Below are 19,817 nucleotides of genomic sequence, written 5' to 3'. Positions count from 1 at the left end.
CTCACTTCACTTGTGGTATCAGTCAAATGTCTTAATGAAATATAACTGTTTGAGCTGGGAAACAAAAACCCAATCTGTGCTTTACTGAAGCATGAACTTGTTTGTTCTTTTGAATTCTTGTTTTGTCCCTTGATGAGCATCTTTTCATCATGTCCTTTATGTTCTGTTTAATACTGCAGGACCCTGCTGGCACTGAAACCATCCTGCCTTTTCTAAATTATTGACAGGTACACAAATTGCATACAAGCTATGTGAAAAATGTATGGTGACCTAAATTTACCTACATGGAAAAGCCTTGTGCTGCAGCTAAGCTGAAGCTGAGGAGACAAATTAAGCTCAGAGCCGGGCTGCTGGCACTGGCTGTTGCCAAGTGTAAGCCAGATAGAAAAGACTGAGGCCACTGGAATAAGTAATAAACAAGCAGTATTTATCCTTATTTATAATTTATATATTTTATAATATTTTATATAATTTATAATATTTTATTATTATACTCGGAATACAGTTTAAAAAGTGTATGAATCTGATATCTGAAAGGACATCTTAGCAAGCTACCAGGAAAATAAGCTTTTGTCTCATACCTATGTATACTATCAGATGCATGGGCCCCATCTGTCTTGGGGATGGTTTTTTTTTTTCTTTTTTGCATACATTATAAATTGTTATTCCTGGTGAGATCATAGTATTTTCAATAGCACAAATACACTCTAGTATTTGTATTTGCATATTCCCTCACCTGCAGCCCTCTCAAAAAGCAGGTATTTGTGGCTGACACCTTGAAGACTGATGTTCTTTCAGAGGGGGTGTTCTGGCTGCAGTACCAGAGGCTGCTATGGGGCTGTGTTTTGGATTTGTGCTGCACACAAGGTTGATAACACAGAGATGTTTTCGTTATTGCTGAGCAGGGCTTACACAGAGCCAAGGCCTTTCCTGCTTTTTGTGCTGCCACGCTGGTGAGGAAGCTGAGGGTGCCTGGGAGGATGGGAGGAGACACAGTCCAGACAGGTGATCCCAAACTGACCAAAGGGATATTCCAGACCATGTGACATCATGCTCAGTATATAAAGTGAGGGGATGGAGGAAAGGGTGTGCATGAGTGATGGTGTTTGTCTTCCCAAGTGTAGTGCACCCAGGCCAGTGAAGTTCCTGGAGAACTGTCTCCCCCACGGCCTCACTGGGGAAGGACTCCTCTCCCAGAGCAGCAGAAGAAAATCTCGGTGATGATTTGGTGGGAAGGAGGGAGGGGCTGGGGGGAAATAGTGTTTTAAGGGCTTCTTTTAATTCTCATTATTCTCCTCTGATTCTGTTAGTAAGAAATGCACTTTGCAACCTTAATTTGAGCCTGTTTTGCCCTTGAAGTGTCTCTCCCAGTCCTTAACTCATGAGTCCTTCGTTAACTTTTTTCTTTCTGCCCAGCTGTGGCAGGGGAGGGTGAATGAGTGACTCCCATGGGTGCCTGATGTTGAGCCAGTGTCAAGTTACATGGCCCTGCTCTCCTGGAGATGGCTGAAAATCTGCCTGCCCACGGGAAGCAGGGAATTCATTCCTTGTTTTGCTTTGCTTGTGTGTGTGGCTTTTGCTTTCCCTATTAAATTGTCAACCCTGGAGTTTTCTGGCTTTTACTGCTCTGATTCTCTCCCTGATCCTTTTGGATCTCTGGGAACAGCTCTCTGGGACTTGGTGGCTGCCTGGGGTGAAACTGTGATGGTATGTATTTTTATTCAATATTTTAGTTGACATCACAGTAGGACAATGCCTTGCATTACAAGAGTGAGCCTGGGAAAAGAAGGAAAGCTTATTCTTGCAGAAATGAGTAACAAAACCACACCCTGGGATTAAACTATTGGAAGAAAAACCTGTTACCAGATAATAAAATGCATAATATAGCCTTACATTAAATTCTTGTGAGTCAAGGTCTCAACATGCAGGCAAATCACAATACAACTGGGTTTGTTTGCTGCCTGGGGATGATTTATTGGGGCATTAGTGCACACAGGTAAATATAGAAGCCTAATGACATTTGATTTGCGACATACAGATACGCTTAAGCACATCACATACAACAACAGCGACAGAGAAAGTAGGGAAACAGTTTTTGGTTGAACACGTACTCTGCGGCTCACTGGTGGTCTGAAGCTCTGCTGTCAAGATGCTCCCAGTTCTTTCTGATTCCCCTTGGATGAGCCATCCCACCACGGCAGAGGGCATGCCCAGCCAGAAGCTAGGACATGCAGGCAGTGCTGCTACAGGGCTGGGATGTGTGAATAGCCCAGGTTTCTGTGCCAAGCTCTTCATGCAGAAGTTACTGAGTTGTCACATCAGCTATGCAGACAGGCCCACGGCTCATTCCAGGATGCAATGAGGAAAACATCCAAACACAAACTAGAAATGGGAAAGGTTTTATTGCTTTTAATTTTCAGAAAACCTTTGGTTTATAGTTTTGACAAGGGCATGGAAGTGAATATGAAAGGCACATTCTGGTAACTGGCAGTAAAGCAGCTGTGTCAAAACTTCATTTCAGTGCAAAGATAGATTCCCATCTCTTAAAAAGCTGTTCTTTACTGCTCCAACATTTCTGCCATCTGTATTTTGTCATAAAGGAATGTGTTGGGGGGGGGGGGGGGCGGGGGGGGGGGGGGGGCAGGTCAAACTCTCCTTTAAACTTGCAAAGTCTTGCAATAGTAGAACTTTTCCTTGCAAAAGCACAGGACTTTTTCCTGTAAAAAGGGAGCATGTAAAGCCTCACACCAAAGCCCCACAAGAAGCCAGAAGTACAGTATCTCTGCAAAACTTTTTAAAAAGCTTAAAAAGAACTCTAAAAGCATTTTTAAACTACTTGTCATTAAACCACCTGGAAACTTTTTGATTAGGAAAAAACAAGTAAATGAGACAGCCTTAGACTTACCCTTTTCCCCCCTAATTTGTTCCTTAACTTAGAACCTAGTAGACGCAATTTTTAGATATTGAACACTCTGCATTTTCATGGGACTAACACGTTAAAATATTCCTTCAGGAGACAACAGAAATAACTATTCTTGAAATGCTAAGCAAGTCCAGAGAGTTGCAACTATTTTCAGAATCCCCTTTCTTGGAAAATTTTACATCTGCTCAACAAAAATAGCTGTGAATTTAGGTTTTATATGTTCATTCACTGAGCACATCTGAAGAGTGCATTAAAAGTACTTGTCCTCGCAAAAGAAAAAAACCAAAAGCTTTTTCAAGGGCTTTTACAGCAAGAAGCATTTTTAATTTATACTGTGATGATAAATAAATTCAATTACATTTGCTGATTTCCAAATATATTAGAAAGGAAAAGGAATATCTGGAAATAGTCTGTGCTGGATGAAATGTAAGGATCTAATCAACATCTTTATTCCTTCAAGTACAGCAGCAGTGATGAAATTTCCAGTACCCCACTGAAATAGCTCACATAAAAGCATCCACATCTGATAGAAAATTTAAACTCTCAGGTTTAAACTAGGTTATTTACTCTAAGTCTAGTATTTCAGGGGCCAGCTGTGTTTCCCGTGAAGGAGGCTCTGTCTGTCTCAGGGCTAACAAAGCAGGAACTACGGTGGCTGGTGGCAGCATCGTGAGGCAAATTCACTGGCAAGGTTTTGTGGTGCTCATTTCAAAATAGCCGAGTACTAAAAACTAGGAATGCCCTCAGCCACTAGGTGGTGTTGATTCTGCCATTTAAAGTGCTGGCTGGTGAAATAAAAGAAGTTAAGAGCTGTTGAAGAGCTCAGATCTAATTCTGATTTGCACTCTGGCCCCCCTGGTATAACCCAGAAGAAAATCAGTTAAATGAGCTGTTGGCAGACCCTGTGAACAGCTGTTTAAACTCACATTTTTGCACACTAGACAGAGCCCAAATCAGAGTACCCCCTACTAGAATTAGTTTTCTCTACTTCTTTGATCATTGGGTTTATAGAGATGGGCTTGCTTGTGCTTCCTCTCCTTACCCAAAATACTTTTTGCATTCTGGGTGCAAGAAGGAACAATTCTGTGCAAGGGACATTAGGAACCTGAGGCTGGCACAACCTTCTCTCCCCTCCCTTTAATCTCCCTTCAATAAAATTACCCTCTTCTTTGGCAGAATGAATTATTTGAGAGCATAGATGGAATCATCCTGTCTCAGAAGAGGACTACAGGGTGGAGGAACATCTCTACAGTCTTAGGGATTGGTCCAAGAGAGGCAGAAAGGGGTGACAAAAAAGAAGATGGGCACTGTAACTGAAGTTGCTCTGAATTCAGGATATTTTAATGCTTTTTTAATTTAGTCTAGCCTCTTGTTTTTATATGAGTAATAATAGGTTGCTCAAAGCAATGTCCTTCAACCACAAGACAGCTGATCTTTAGGATCTCAGGATCATTTATTATTTGTGCAGGCAGAAACCCCAAGTGGTCAGGAGCACACGTAGCAATGTAAAGAGGAGGACTCCCAAAGGCTATTATTAGGTATCTGATCTAAACCTTAGGAATTCTGGCTCAGCTATCAGTTTATAAAGCCCCTGTTAGGGTAACAGTTCTCTCAACTACTGTAATCTACATTTGCTTTTCAGTGTAGGGGTTAAACTCTTAAAAAAATTTTGCTGGTGGGCATTGCTTAGACTTAAAGTCTGTAACTTTCCTCTCACCTGTGTTGATTCCCTTGGTGAGTTAACATATTGTTAGGGCAATGCCACACTTTCCTTCTTGAGAGATAGATCAATCCTCTCTGATTCTAGTGTCCTTCCCTGCCAGGCATAATTTGCTTATTGACTGTAAATGGCAGCAGTAGCACAGTCAGGCTGGAGCACAGTGCTTCTGGCCTTTTACTTAGTCCTGGTGAGCCACACCTGGAGTACTGTGTCCAGTTCTGGTCTCCTCAGGACAATTGAGACATGGAGCTCCAGGAGCAGGTCCAGGAGGGTTATGAAGTTATAAAAGGACTGGATCACCTCTCCTGTGAGGGGAGGATGAGGGAGCTGGGGTTGTACAGCATTGGCACAATTGAGAGGGGAGTCTGGGCTGCAGCATCACATCACAGGCTGAGTCATAACATCATCACAGAAATCCCTCCCTGCAATTACAAACAAGCCCTCACACTCTTGATCTTCTGTTGGGGAAGATGAAAAGGAAAGTCTTATAAATATGATTGCCTGACAAAAGATTTTGAGAATATGGAAACTATAAGCCGGATTGAAATGAAAGCAAGCTTTGAGATACCTTAGTTACTGAACAACTGAAAAACAATGGTATGGCCGGCTGAAGGTAATCCCCTTTTGATGATACAATACCCTCTGCTTGCAGAGAGGTCCAAGGGTCAGAGCAGACCCTATTAGCTTAGCAGAAGGCATCCAAAGAGTAGTTTTTAGGGTTTAACATGTACACAGTATGGTAATGTAATGATTCTTATAGGCTGTATGTAAATGCTATAGGATTTGTATCTTCTATTAGATTGGTTAGTAAGAATTAGAATATTCAACTCAGAAGGAGATTTATTGTATTGTAACAGGAACCATTTGTTCATTCTCTTAATTCTCTCTCTCTTTTCAGGCCTGCTCTGAGCTGCGGCTGGCAGCTCCAAGCAGAGCCCCTGCACCCACGCCCTCTGCAATAAACCGCAAGTCCCAAGACCTGGCTTCAGAGATCTCTCGTCTCCGTCTGTCCCGACTGTCCTGATCCCCAGCTGCTCCTACAGTCTTCCCCTTCTGACTCCAGGCCCTTTGAGTATATATATCAATGCAAATATCTCAAAATATCAAATATCTCAAAAATGCAATTCCCTGCGGATGCTCCCTGTGTGTCAGGATCCCATTACTAAGGTTCTTAGAAATGACTCTGCCCGAATTAAGATGCAAAGGAAACCATATGCCAGTGACAACAGTATGGGTTTAACTGATAGCAAATATGGGAGAGAGAAAGAAATGGAAAATAGGTGGGGGGGACAGAAAGAGAGCAACAGGGACACAATACAGTAAATGTCACCACTCCATGGATCCCAACAATGATCCTCTCCAGCTGGTTTTCTTTGTGGTGAAGTTCCCCCCAAAAAGCACAGAATCTGATGGGTTAGTATATGCTCAGGCCAGGTAGGAAAACCCAGGTACTTCCCTGAGTGGGGGGAGCTTGCCATTGTCCCTTACAACAGACTCTGGGTTTGTGGCATCACCTGCAGTCCTGTGGTTCCAGGCCTCAGGAATGACTCCAGGGGCACTTTGGGGGCCTTTGCTGGATTAAGGCATCCCCTCAGCTCCTCTCATGGGAATGCCCCACTGGGGATTCCACAGCCAGGTTGTGTAAGGGGGGGATGGGTTCCCTGCCCCTGAGCAGAGGTTCCAACACACCCAAACTTCCTCCCCCCAGCTTGGTTGGAGTCAAATCTGGGCAAACCTGCTCCCAGCAAAGGGGTCTGTGGGCTACAGCCTCCCCCGCCCTGGAGCAAGCCAGAGATGATTCTTAGCACAGCGGATGGTTTGGCTCACATTCTTTTCCTTGTCGAATTGTTTGCTTCAGGTAATTGGAGAATGGGTTTTCTCTTTATCTAATCTCAGCAGTTCGACTTTCAGTCCAAAGTCCCAGTCAGGTACCTTCAGGGAGACTTCTTTGGTTGTAGCTTCTTTACACAGTTTTTGTTATCATAAGCAAAACTTAGTATCAATGTTTGAGGCATGAATTATTTCAGTGTCTGACACCATGTTGTCTGCAAAAACTGGATTTGTTACCTCCTGTCCAACAAGCCAATAACTACTCAAGAGAAACTACTCATTATCTGTTTCAGATTGCATAAACCTGGTGCTCCATGATATTCAACAGATCAAGTATCCCAACTCTCAGAACTTTTACTGTTTATACATTTTAGCAAAGTGTTCATTAGTTACAAGTCACACGATTCTCTTATTAATCAGTATGCTGTCTTCTACTGGTTAATGGTTCTCTCACCTCTGGTGCTAATTAGTTCCGTGCTCAGTCTCTGTTTTCTTTGTGGCCGGTTGGTTTTTGTGTCGGTGCTCTGTGAGTCGGTCGGGATCTGCTCCTGCTGGAATTCTCTGTTACCCAGGTGGAGCCAATTTCAGCACAATTACTGAGTTGTTTTCATTTGTTTCTTCCTTATCTTGGGAATTCTGCCAGATGTCCTTGTGGCCCCTAAATTCTGCATTTGTGGTGTGCACTATGGGACATCCACTTTGTCCACAGTGGTCCATCCTTCTTGCCCAGATTTGTTAACCTCCCCTGGGTCTGAGAACATTGAAGCCTGTCCAGCCCCAAACCCTTACAAGGCATTTCCACCAACAAATAATTTGTTTGTGGCGCACTGGCCATCGCTTAGAGCTTCCTGGCAGCTGTTTCACAGGCTCAGTCTCCCTTCTCATTGATTAGGCTGGAAAGCAGACAAAAATCAAACAACCATTCGCAAGAAAATCATACAGAATCCCCATTTCGCGACATCCAGGCCGTCCAGACAGGTGCGGGATGCCCCTGCCCGCCGCGGCCCCGGCTATTTCCGGCCCTTCCCGCGGCTCGGAGGCTCCCGCTCCCGCTCCCGCTCCTGCTCCCTCAGAGCCGCGCGCGCAGCGCCCCCTGCCGCCCGAGCGGCCACGCACGCACCGGCGCTGGCGCGCGCGCGGGCCCTGCCCGCGGGGATCGACCACCGCGCTCTCGCGAGACCGGCCCGCGGTGGGGCCGCGACGCGTCGCGTGCCGTGGGCGGCGGCGGCTCCGCCCCGGGGCCGCGATGGCGGCGGGAGAGTTGGAGTCCTCGCTGGAGCTGAGCCTGACGGGCTCCGGGGCGCTCCACGGCGCACTGCCCCCCGCCCGCTCGCGCATCTTCAAGATCATTGTCATCGGGGACTCCAACGTGGGCAAGACGTGCCTCACCTACCGCTTCTGCGCCGGCCGCTTTCCGCAGCGTACCGAGGCCACCATCGGCGTGGACTTCCGCGAGAGGGCCGTCACCATCGACGGCGAGCGCATCAAGGTACCCCGGGGCCCGGCCCGGGACAGTCCCGGGAGCGCCCCGGGCTGAGGGGGAGGCGGGCGGAGGGGCAGGGCCTGGCACAGTGCTCCAGCGGCCGGGAGAGCGGGATGCCGCAGCCCTGGCAGGGGTGTGCGGGCCTCCGTCACCGCCGCAGCCCAGACGTTCATTTCGGCGGGGTCGCGTCGCCTGCAGCCGCGGCTGTGTCTGCCCTGAAACTGTTCCGCTGTTTGGCCTTGCTCCTGTTGTAAAGGTAGTCACGGTGTAGGTTTCTGGGATGGTGAACCTATTCCTGCCATAGGCCAGACTTTCTTGCGTCTGTTGTCAAATGCTGATGAGTAATTTATCCTTACAGTGGACTTGTATATAGATCTCTTAGCAGTAGCTTAGTCTTACTTGTCCTTGTTATCAGCAGCGTTTTGCCTCCGAGAAATTCTGCATCTTTGTTCATCGGACACCACAGTTGTTTTAACCTTCAACACTGGAGAGCTATGTAGGTGCCACAGTTATGATCATTTTGCGTTAAAAATATTAGGAAATTGAATATTCAGTATTGAGCAGTGTGTTTCAACTTCTAATTTTTAGGATTCTGTGTGATGATTGTAAGCATCATTTGCAGAATACTCTGTAACAGCTTACAGATGCAGTTTGTTTACTGACATGGTTTTAATCAGAATCCCCATCTGCTTCTGTATTACAGTTTGTTTCTATGAGGAAAGCTCAGTTGTGCAGAAAAAGGAAGTTAACAGTAGTATTGAGCTCGTACTTGGGCATTTATTGTCATTAGGACTTAAAACTACAGCTTACAGTTATGTAGCTGAAAGTTATACTTTTTCCTTGCTTATTTACTGATTAAAGAAATTATGGAGGACATATAAGAATAGGAGAGCCAATTTGCTTTCCTGCTCTTGAGGGATTTTTATCTCATATCCTTTTTCAACTAAAAAAGAAAGGTGAATAGGAGTTTTTGATGGTGGTTTGGCGTTTATTTTTTTTTGGTTGTTGTTGTTGTTGGTTTTGTTTGTTTGTTTGTTTAGTAAAATCACTGACTAGAATTTCTCTAAGAGCTGAAATTTTGTACTCCTTTGTCCAGACAGAGGAGAGACCTCCTGAGGGATATTGTCCTGTCAGTACTATCTTATTCACTGGCTTTTTCATCACATCTGAATGATGCCTGACCTTTGTTGGAGAGAAGTGAAGAACATAGCATAATCCACAGCTCTTAGATGCTTCACATAGGTTATTGTGCCATTCTGATATATATGTTTCTGTAGATTTTTTTGCTGCATTTTTGAGAGTATTATCTGTAAAAGAAACCAGTTCTGGTTGAGAAAGGTGGAGAAGTGAAGGGGGTTCGTCTGAGACACATTGTTTTGTGCAAGTTCTGTTTCAGCATTAAAGGAATAAATGTTATCTTTATGGCCAGGACCCTAGTTCTTAGTGGGAGTGTTGTCAAGTTTGAACTGATTTTGGGTGGTTTTGGCAGCTTCTCTCACTGCTCTTCACCTTTCTCACATGTAGCAGTCAGCTCCAGCAGCACCAATTGAACCAGGGGAGAGGAGCTCTGATGAACTAAATTATTGTAGTCCTTGCTGTGCCCTGAAGGGAATTTTTCCTCTTCCATCAAAGTAGGTTATAAAGTAGTGCCTTCTCCCTTCCCCCAGCCAGCTGGATAGTTCTTTCTTGTGCTGCTACAGCAGTAACTGTTTCCTTCACAGCTGGAAAAGTGCTGTGTCATTGGCAGGAACACAAGCACAGTTCTTCTCCCTGACGGTCTCCCACACAGCAATTGTGTAGCATTCCAAGACATAGGAACTAGTATATATATTCCTTGTACAGCAGGCTGACAGCTTCATATCAAACACTGATGCCTAAATGTGATGGGTAAATTAAAACTTTCAACAAATGGATTTGCTGCCTTCTAAATTTTCCTCTTCCTCAATTTATGTAAGCATTGAAAATTGAAGAAAACAATGATGTCAGTCTTCACTGACCTATACTAAGAGAGCAAAACACAAATGAAATTCAAATAAGAAAGTCCAAACATCATGTTCTGTACCTTTGAGCTATTCCATATTTTCTCCCATGTCTTTTTAAAGGAGACATAGCAACAAGGCCAATTATGTTTTTATCGGTGTGTTATAAACCACACATACAGAGTGAGTCCTTGTTTAGAAAAGAGCCTTTCTGGATTCACAAAACAGAATCAGAAGGTGGGGTGTGATAGCTGAGTCAGCGTATTTAATATTTTTTACACCATTTGTCTTTCCTGGGGAATGTGACCAAGTGATTCTGTACAGTTTTATTAGCTGAATTATGCTGTTAAACCAAATATTCAAACTGCATATTTTAAAGGGCTGTTATAAAAACTGTGGTCCCCTGAAGATGGGTGTTACTGGACTAACAATGAAATAGTAATCTTAATGTTACTTCATCAGTGCACATCCATTAACATGAACATTTTCAGTGTTGTTTTTCAGAAGAGAAAATATTTGGGGTGAGAAGCAGAAATAGACCCATTTCCTCAAGTTCACCTTGAACAAGAAAAAAAAGAAACTTCAGAAGTGCGTAGTTTTCAACATTGGGAAAAGATTTACCTCTCAGTGCAAATGACTCAGTTGATAATGCCCTTCAAGCTTGAATGCTGCATGTAAATGAATTTTGGACAAGCTGTAGTTTAAGCTTCACTTGCAAGTTACGTAAACCTTTAATTTAATTTCCCCATCTTTACCCAAGACTGGCAGTACACTTGCAGATCTCTGCTTGACTGAAGCATGACTGATTTCTGCTCTGTGAGTAAGCTGAGGAGAGAATTGTAAACTCACAGCTGCCTGTGAAAATGTACTCCCTCCTTAAATTAATTCGATATTGCATTTTCCAAGATTATCTATATGATTAACATAATATCGTTAACATAATATTGTCTATATGTAGGATTGTTTCAGTCTGCACTTCTTTTTCCTCTAATTTCTCAAATTCATGAACATTTTATATGAGTCTCCTGACTTTATGATGTTTTATAAGTGCAGAAAACTGGAAGTATGTCTCACTTGGTTGTCTGACTGAATCTTACCCAAACTTAGGTGCCTGTTTAGTCCAATTGTGTAGACTCATGGAGATGTTGTCAGTTGTGTGTAGAGTGTAATACCATTGGCAAAAAGAGGGGGTTTATGTGGGAAATGGTAAGATTTTCAGAAAGTTGGAAATGCAGGTTTGCTCTAAAATGAGACAGATTGCAACTGAGTACCATTTCATGGGATCAGAGCCAGAGCAACTTGCCTTGCTTTTCCTAACAATCTTAATGACCCTTTCAGAAGCAGCACACAGGTCTTTCTGAGTGTCTGGATGAAAAGCTGCAGAGAACTGGACTAGGCTACAAAGCCAAGCTGCTTTGATGTTCTCATGCAATTTCTCAGTTCCCCTGTTGGAACCAGTAGCTGCCATTCCCACCTGCTCTAGTCTGAGGTTTTTTTCAGGATGGATGATAAGGATTGAACACTAAACTGCAGAAGAAGTCACACCATCTGAAGCATCTTTTACTCTTTTTTTCTTCAGTCTGTTACATGATTGATTCATAGCATTCTGTGATTGACTCGTGGATCTGGATTGTCATCCATTTTAATAATTTCCAATCTGATGAACACTGTGCTTAAAGAAAAAGTCCGTATTGTCAGTCACTGGTATCAAGACTTTGCATCTGCTTCTATTCAGTTTCACTGCATTTCCACTGTTGTAGCTTTCAAAACAATTTTTTGTGATGCTGTAGTCCTCTCTGTCACTGATGCATCTTCTTGCTCTTAGCAGATTTCCCTTGCACTTGGGCTTCCTTTTTTCTAATATAAAAGGTCACTCGTTAAAGTGGTAAACAAGACAGCTTTCAAGATATTTGCAATTTCTAAAAAAGTTTTACTGAACCATTTGGATCAAAGGAGTGCTGAGCTGTGGTAATGGGAGAACAATTTCAACAATTACATAGTGGCTGTGACTTTCATGAGAACAGATTAAATTTCAAATTTATCTTCATTGTCTGCACAACATTTAGTATTCCTTGAGTTCTGAGCCTCAAGGAAAACTCCTTTCACTCCAGGGAGAAAAAACTTTCTGCTCAAAAGTCGAAGTACTAATCAAACTGCCTCAGCCATTAGCAATTAGCTGTACAAAACAGACAAGGAGCTAGGACAGCTTTTTCCCAAAAAATCAAATGTCTTTCAGATGTTTCATTATCACTAAGGTGTGTGTGATAGAGCCACACACCAGTATATTTCTGACAGTGTACAGGTAATGTGGTATTGTAGGTGAAGGCGCTGCATTTCTTATCTCCTGAAGAGCAAGTTTGTGTAAACATTACTGTCAACAATTCTGTAACATTCTCTACATGTCTGGGGACTCTAGGCTTCCATTACACAAGATGATCAATGTATTTAAAATTTCTATTAGCTGTTGCTTACATCTGCTGGTGCTACAAAGCTTGTTTTGTTTTGTTTTATTTTGTTTCAATCTGGACCCCAGAAATTTGAATGTCTTCTGAATGTCTTTCTATTCTGACTATGATTTAGCACCTATGTTCAGTCTGGTTTGGACAGAATAGTATGTACCTGGAAATGATAGTCACATTGTTAAGTTAACAGGAGGTTTATACTTTTCCTTTATTTTTTTTTAATGCCTTGATACTACAAACCATAGTATGGTCCCAGTTAAAGCACTAAACAAGCAAGTTAGATGTTCATTGTAGGAGGGTTTGATTCCAACACACTGCAAAGAAAGATTTATTTTTCCTGTTTTTGTTGGTAATGTTGAAATCAAGCATGGTTTGATTTCTTCCTACTTTTACATGGCAGTTAACATCATGCTAACAACAAATTTTTGGGGAAGATGAGGTTATTTTTGGCAGTAACAAAAATCATGTCAGCTGAGGTGTATTGGGAAGTAACACTTCCTTAATTTTCAAAAGAAAGTGCTATTGCTAAGGCTTCAGGATTTATTTTTATAAAAATCTTTAAAAATACAGGCTTCAATAAACTTTGAGAAATTTGTAGTTTCTCTCAAGTGTCATCATTCCTCTTGGCCTCACTTTTGAGCACCTTTGAAAGTTAAAGCTTCTGAAATTGTGTGAATGCAACGGTTTTCTTCAGCACCAACTTGTTAATATGATTAATTCAGAAGAGTAGATTTCTGTGGTCATGTAACTCTTCTGCTGCGGGTAATTTGTGTTATTTCCCAAGATGAGTAATAAATTTTTTTTTCCTCTCCTTTGCATTCTGTTTTCAGATACAGCTATGGGATACTGCAGGCCAGGAGCGCTTCAGGAAGAGCATGGTGCAGCACTACTACAGGAATGTCCATGCTGTGGTGTTTGTGTATGATATGACAAACATTGCCAGTTTCCACAGCCTGCCATCCTGGATAGAGGAATGCAAACAGCACCTTCTTGCCAATGATATACCACGGATTCTGGTTGGAAATAAATGTGACCTGAGAAGTGATATTCAGGTGCCCACGGACCTGGCCCAGAAGTTTGCTGACACTCACAGTATGCCATTGTTTGAAACCTCTGCCAAGAACCCCAATGACAATGACCATGTGGAGGCTATATTCATGACACTGGCTCACAAGCTTAAAAGCCACAAGCCATTAATGCTTAGTCAACCCCCAGATCATGATGAAATACATATAAAGCCTGAACCAAAACCTATCACATCCTGCTGGTGTTAGGTCACATTGTCACTCGTTATCACCTTGTCTTGTTTGCAAGTGCTTCAAAATTATGATCTTTGGCAAAGTTATAGGTTTTGGTAGCAACTATAGCAAATCTCTTTGGCACTTTAATGTGGTTTTTATTTTAATTTTTTCTGGTGTAGATGTGCCCATCTTATGTTCTTGCACTTTTGTAATTGTACTTCAAAAATTACTAAAGTTTCACTATAAATATACGGGAACATACTTTGTCAAGTTTTGACAAAGCAATCCTAGTTGAGCTCTTGCTGCCTGAGGTTGTTCTCATCACTTGTGGTAAGATTATAACTAGTGTGCCAGTTTACTAATACATTTGGTTGCTACTTGTGTTGGAATAATGTAGTAGAAAGAGCCTTTTGTGACAACCAGGGAACTTGGGTTTTGGGTCAGCAACTGGAGAGATTTTTGGCATATGAAGGAATATTAGGTGAGTAGTAGAAAATTAGAAAGCAGGTACCTTTTTATTATAAAAGCAAAAAAACCCCGGTCTGTCAAAGTTTGGGCTGCCAATGTCAGTGCACATTGTTAGGTTTTGGCCTGTCCCTCCACTATGAATTTGGTCTGTTTCTTCATGGCAATGGTAATGGAATTAACTAACTTCTCCCTCCCTACCTCTAGACAGTTATTTGATACTTAAAACTTCATTAATTTTTCATAATTAGCATGTGATACCAAACTATGTTATGTTAACTAATATTGTGGAAAGTACTGTAGCGCAGGATTTGGGGTAAAATTGAGACTCTACCTGTCCATAAGTTCTCTGATCTTACTAAAATTAAATTATATATTTCTGAATGTGCTGTATTTGAGTTGAGTAAAACAGTTGAGTATGTAAAAGATTGGGTGAATTAGGTAAAAGCATACTGCTTTTCAAAGATGGGGTTTGCAGGGCTTTAAGAGATCATGAGTGCTTCTGAGATATCTTGAAAAGCACTTGATAACATATTTCAGGAATGGGAATGCTTAGTAATATGGTATGTTCTTAAAATATTTCCGAACACAAACTAAATTGGGTCTTGAAATATGGAGTAAATCTACCAACTGCATCATCTGTTACAGATTTTTGAGGGAAGACCTGCATGTATAATGTTGTGACTGTATGTAGGGCGTCCTTGGCATTACTAATGTGAGCTAGTAGGGGTTAGATGAGGGAAATTCTTCCTCTTGGACGACTTTTTTCTGTGTTCTCATAGTTGCAACTGGTTTTTTTCAGTTCTATCTGAAGATCAAGTTTCATAATAAAAATGGTGCTAAGTTGCACATAGTTGCATAAAGTTAAATGTAAGCCATAGAATGCAATCTATGACTTCATTCATGTGCCATGTCAAACAATGTTTTGTGATTTAGTTTTTGAAGTATAAAGAAGATTTTTTTTTTTTTTGAATTGGTAATGTGTAGCATGTGTTGCTTACTGGAAACTCAATGGCAGGGCTAGTTCAGAAGCTGCCACCCTAATGATCACATTAGAAACAAATTACTGAAACAAGATACCTGTTATTACATGAACTATTACAATTCTTAAGATGTAGTTTCATTGCAACTTGTACAGAAAAAAATGCATTGACTTTTTTCTAGATTTTGAAAGAGCATTTAATTTGGTCTTATATGATTAAGATGTTTAAAAAGAATCTAAACAAAAGGTAGTACTTTTTCCTGTATAAAGCTGCTTCAATTGTGACAGTATTTTTGCTTAAGAAACATTTGTAAAAGGAAGCTTTTGTATTCACTCTAAACCTTACATGACTAGAATTTACAGTTGTTTCAGAAACAAACACCTTTTTAACACTAGTGTCCTTAATGATTTCTTTAAGAAATTGATTGATCTTAAATTGATATTTATACTGTGTTAAGTAAATATGGTTTACAGTCCTGTCGGACAGATTGTTTTTCACTCATGTCCTTAATCCTTTTTCTGAGAAGGATCCTTCTTAATTATTTGTATACTAAATATGTCAGCAAGTTTTCATGGTTTGTTTTGTTTGGTTTGTTTGGTTTGGGTTTTTGTTTGTTTGTTTTATTTGTTTGTTTGTTTTTAATAAAAATATCCCAGAATTAAGAATTTTAAAGTCAGTCAGGTTGGGGGTTGGGGAAAGAGAATCATGTAGCTGCAGTGTTACTGTTAAATTTTATCTGAAACACCTGTTAAGTTTTATTTGAGTTACCACAACTTGTAAATAAGGGCTCTCATGTAATGAAAATTGTGTGCCAATGGTGTTCAAGTGTGTAATTCCATGTTCAGCACAAAGCATATTTTAATGGTTCTGCCATGGAGGCAGTGTGGTCAGTAATGCAGGATTCAGTGTTGCTCCCTGGCTTTCAGTGGTGATGTTTTGCCCACAGGATGGATATCAGAGTACTGAATACTTTGTATGTGTATTTTCACTTTACCAGACTGTAAAGTTGTGTTCTTTTGTATGTGTTGGGGGCAGGCAAGGCACAGTCCCAGAAAACTAATAAACGGGCTTTGCCACAAACTGTTACCACTTGGTTTCAATAATTATAATAGAAATGTCAATATAATTCCATATAGTTAAAAAAAAAGCTGTGAGGGAGTTAAAGGAGTTTCTAGTTTTTGTCTGTGTGGGTGACAGTTTTTACAAAAAAGACTGTCGCAATACTTGGACTACTGTCAGTGCTTTCTTGCAATGACTGGGTGATTTTGGGGCATCTGAAGCACCCACCTGATGATTCAGAGGCATGTTCAGTATTTATTTCAGATTCCAGAAGAATGGAAAGTGAAAAAACAGTTACAAAAATAGCAATTACTGACCTTTGGATGTAAATCAAGACCCTAAAGGAATCTTCTCCATTACTCTTCTTCTAGTTTCATCTTGTTCAGAAATGAAACCTCTTTAACTTTTTTTATAAATTTGTTGAAAGTCGTATTTCTTGTCCCCTCTGTGAGTATTTTCACTTCACCAGAATGTATCATTCTAATACTCTTTTTTTTTTTTTCCCAGTCCTACTTTTGAGGTCATTGACTGATGCTTAACATTGCAATTCCCAGCTAAAAGTAGAGCCATATGTTATTTTAAAGTAACAGTAATATTACTTTTAAATGGCAGTCTAGTTTTTCTGTGGAAATCAGCACAACACCAACATGTTATCTCAAATCTAAAATCATAAATAACATTAGAAGTTGTCATTATTCTAGGACTCACAAAAAATTGCACTGTTCTTGAGGATGTGGGATTTTTTTTCTCCCTCCTCTGTTGATGCAGGGTGCCCAAAGGAGGCCTCATTTATCCAGCTGAATGGCATCATCAGTGAGGGCTGTGAAGAGGCATTGAGAGAGGAAGAATGGTTGCTGGTTTCCAGGGGTGTTCTGGGATTCACTGGGCTCTGTACAGCCTCCCACCTGCCAAATAGAAGCTCATGCTGAAGGCAGCTCCTTGTAGTTCTGGAAGCTATTTCCAAGCTCAAAGAAAGGCAAGTGAGAGCTACTGGTCATCTAGGGACATTCCCTGAGATGCACAGTCCCTGGGGGGATGTTATTGACATGTATTGTTTTCTGCCTTGCTGAATCATCACTGCTTAATGTGAATCACAAATGACTGAATCCTTAGCTAATCATTTGACATTAATGGAAAACAAATTTCCCAGCAATGCAGTGATTAAAAACTCCCAAAATAGAGCATAATCCTCTCCCTGGCCTGCATTTAACAAATATGTTGCTCTGATTAGGAAGATGTTATTCCCTCTGAGGGTGGTGAGGCACTGTCACAGGTTGCCCAGAGCACCTGTGGATGCCCATCCCCGGAAGTGTTCAAGGCCAGGCTGGGTGAAGCTCTTAGCATATGAAAACTAAGAGTCATAAGACCCTGATCTTAGCTCAGTACTTCCTGTTCTATTATTATGTTTTACTGTTTGCACTGCCCCTTTGGAAAGGTCACAGGCAGAAAAAGGTCTGGTGTGAAGCAATATGCTAAACTCCCTCTTTCTGAAAATACTTAGTGATTTACTGCTGAAAACATCTTGCTGGGCCTGTAAATCAGGAGTCATAAAGCAGAAGCTGTGTTTGAAAACCATTTATCCTCTCCGAAGCCCGATCATCCCCACATCCTTCACACCCACTCCTGTACAGGAAAACACTTTAAATGCTCCAGGGGCTTTGAGGTGCTCCTTGCCCTTCATAGTCCTCTGTCCTTCAGACCTTTCTTCAGTTAAGGAAAGGCAGACAAAGAGGAAAATACTAAACTGACCCTAAAATACATGAAACAGCTTTTCTATTTACTTCAAGGTATTTTTAACACACTCAAAATAGAGACAGTGAAGAGCTGGCTTCAGCAACCAAAGATTCAGCTGTAGATTAAGAAAGGCATGTGCTAATCAGAGAGGGTTTTCAAGTTCCTGTGGATCCTCATGACTACCTTGGAATGCTAGCTTCAATTTTGAGCTAATATCTGAGTCACTGTGATGCTGGTGTTAAAAGTACAAATAGTGGCAGCCCTTGTCTTTTGCTTCAAGGCTCACATGCTTTTGTCAAATTGAATCTGACCTGAAAGAGCTGATTTCAATACTTTCATCTTTCATTTCAATACTTTCATCTGTCATTAAATAGGTACATTTCATTTTATATGCATGATGAGAGTAGAGGGTAAATAAAGATATAGAAGATATATTCTCTCCATATGTCTAAAATGATGGCCAGAAAACATGTATATTCACATTGCCATAGTATGCATAGTTTTGCATCATAATGCAATACTTGGGGGAGTGCCATGTGGAATTCCAACTCTTTGATGTGTGGTACATGACACTGGTGGGATTCCAGCTCTAGTGTCTGCTTTAAGGCTCCAGTTCTCAGGCTTTATGGGTGAAGAACTGTTGAATGAAGCAAAAACTTGGGTCATTTGGGGTTGGGAGGCTGCCTGCATCAGACAAAATTAGAAACACAGAATCAACTGCTGTAAGATATGCTGAGAGCAAAGAATTTGGAAACTGAAAACACCATCTGTCATCCTGAATCAGGTTATTGGGTGGGGAGCAAGGGCTTAGCAATATTTGCATGTACTGTTCCACCAATAAACATAACATATAATAACAACTAATATTGACTAAAGAAGAAAGTGATGAGTGTAGTTAAAAACATGTAGTGGACAGAAGCCAGAGGATGAAACATGAAACAAAGTAATTTTAAATTAAGATGACATAAATGTCAAGTCAATGGAAGAGAACACACATTTCTGTAACTTTGAAGTTGTAACTACAAGGCAGGGCAGGGCAGGGCAAGGCAGGGCAAAGCGAGGCAGAAAGAAAAAGAAAGAGACATTACTGCAGCAGCTCAGAAAGTGCAAGTGAAACTGTGCAGTTTGATAATGTGTTTGGGTTAGATGGACCTGAAGAGGTGCAGGACAAAGCAGTTTCTGGTTTTACGGAGAAGCATCTAGGGAAGGCTGGGAAATGCTGTTTGCTTTAATGGGCTTCCCTCCTCAAGTTAGAGGTAAATTCAACAACTTTTCCCCATACTTACACACTGTTGGTGCTGGAGAATCATGAAATCATGTCTGTTTGGAAGGGACCAATAAGGATCAGTGGTAGGACTCAATGATATTAAAGGTCCTTTCCAACATAAAAAAGTCTGTGATTCTATGATCCTAGGAAACAAGAAATCACACAGTCTTGACTCCAAATGTGCAGGTTGGGTGTCTTATATTAGGTGGGGTTTCTATTGAGTATTGAAAAAGAAAAAAAAAAAAAAAAAAGGGAATATTCCTCCTCTCATCTGCAGACAAATACCACTTCCTGTTTTCAGAACATATCTGCATTTTGATTAATTAGTACTACTCCTGTCTTTTCCCAGCTCTTTTAAGGCTCTCTTCTGTCGACTGCCTTTCCCATGCATGTTTAATGAGCAAGACCTACTGTGTTCCCCACTCAAAATATTTTAGGAGGTCATCTCCTATAGTGAAGATTTACTTCAATTTCCAATTGCTTCATGCAAAAACAGGGTGGGCTATGGAGACATACAACTGTGACTTTGTATCCCCTGTTTTCTCACTGCCTTTTGCCAGCAAAGGGGAAACACACTTGTGCCCAGCAAAGGCTGCCATGACCCTGAGCACCAGCAGCTCAGCAGCACAGGGGAGGAGCTCCACCAAACATGTATCGATGAAAAAAAAAAA

The 19,817-nt window shown here is 41.3% G+C and overlaps 1 protein-coding gene across 1 annotated transcript; it reads left to right on the top strand.

The window, feature by feature from the left end:
- The first annotated feature begins 7,679 nt into the window (after positions 1-7,679).
- On the top strand, positions 7,680-16,163 carry RAB33B (RAB33B, member RAS oncogene family). Its single transcript, XM_041469458.1, has 2 exons — positions 7,680-7,962; positions 13,228-16,163. The coding sequence occupies exons 1-2, from the start codon at positions 7,720-7,722 to the stop codon at positions 13,669-13,671; spliced, it is 687 nt and encodes a 228-aa protein (XP_041325392.1). The 5' UTR covers positions 7,680-7,719; the 3' UTR covers positions 13,672-16,163.
- The last annotated feature ends 3,654 nt before the right edge of the window (positions 16,164-19,817 follow it).

This window comes from Pyrgilauda ruficollis, unplaced genomic scaffold (assembly GCF_017590135.1).
Source record: "Pyrgilauda ruficollis isolate IOZ18807 unplaced genomic scaffold, ASM1759013v1 scaffold234, whole genome shotgun sequence".
NCBI lineage: Eukaryota > Metazoa > Chordata > Aves > Passeriformes > Passeridae > Pyrgilauda > Pyrgilauda ruficollis.
This window is presented reverse-complemented; position numbering and strand designations above follow the sequence as displayed.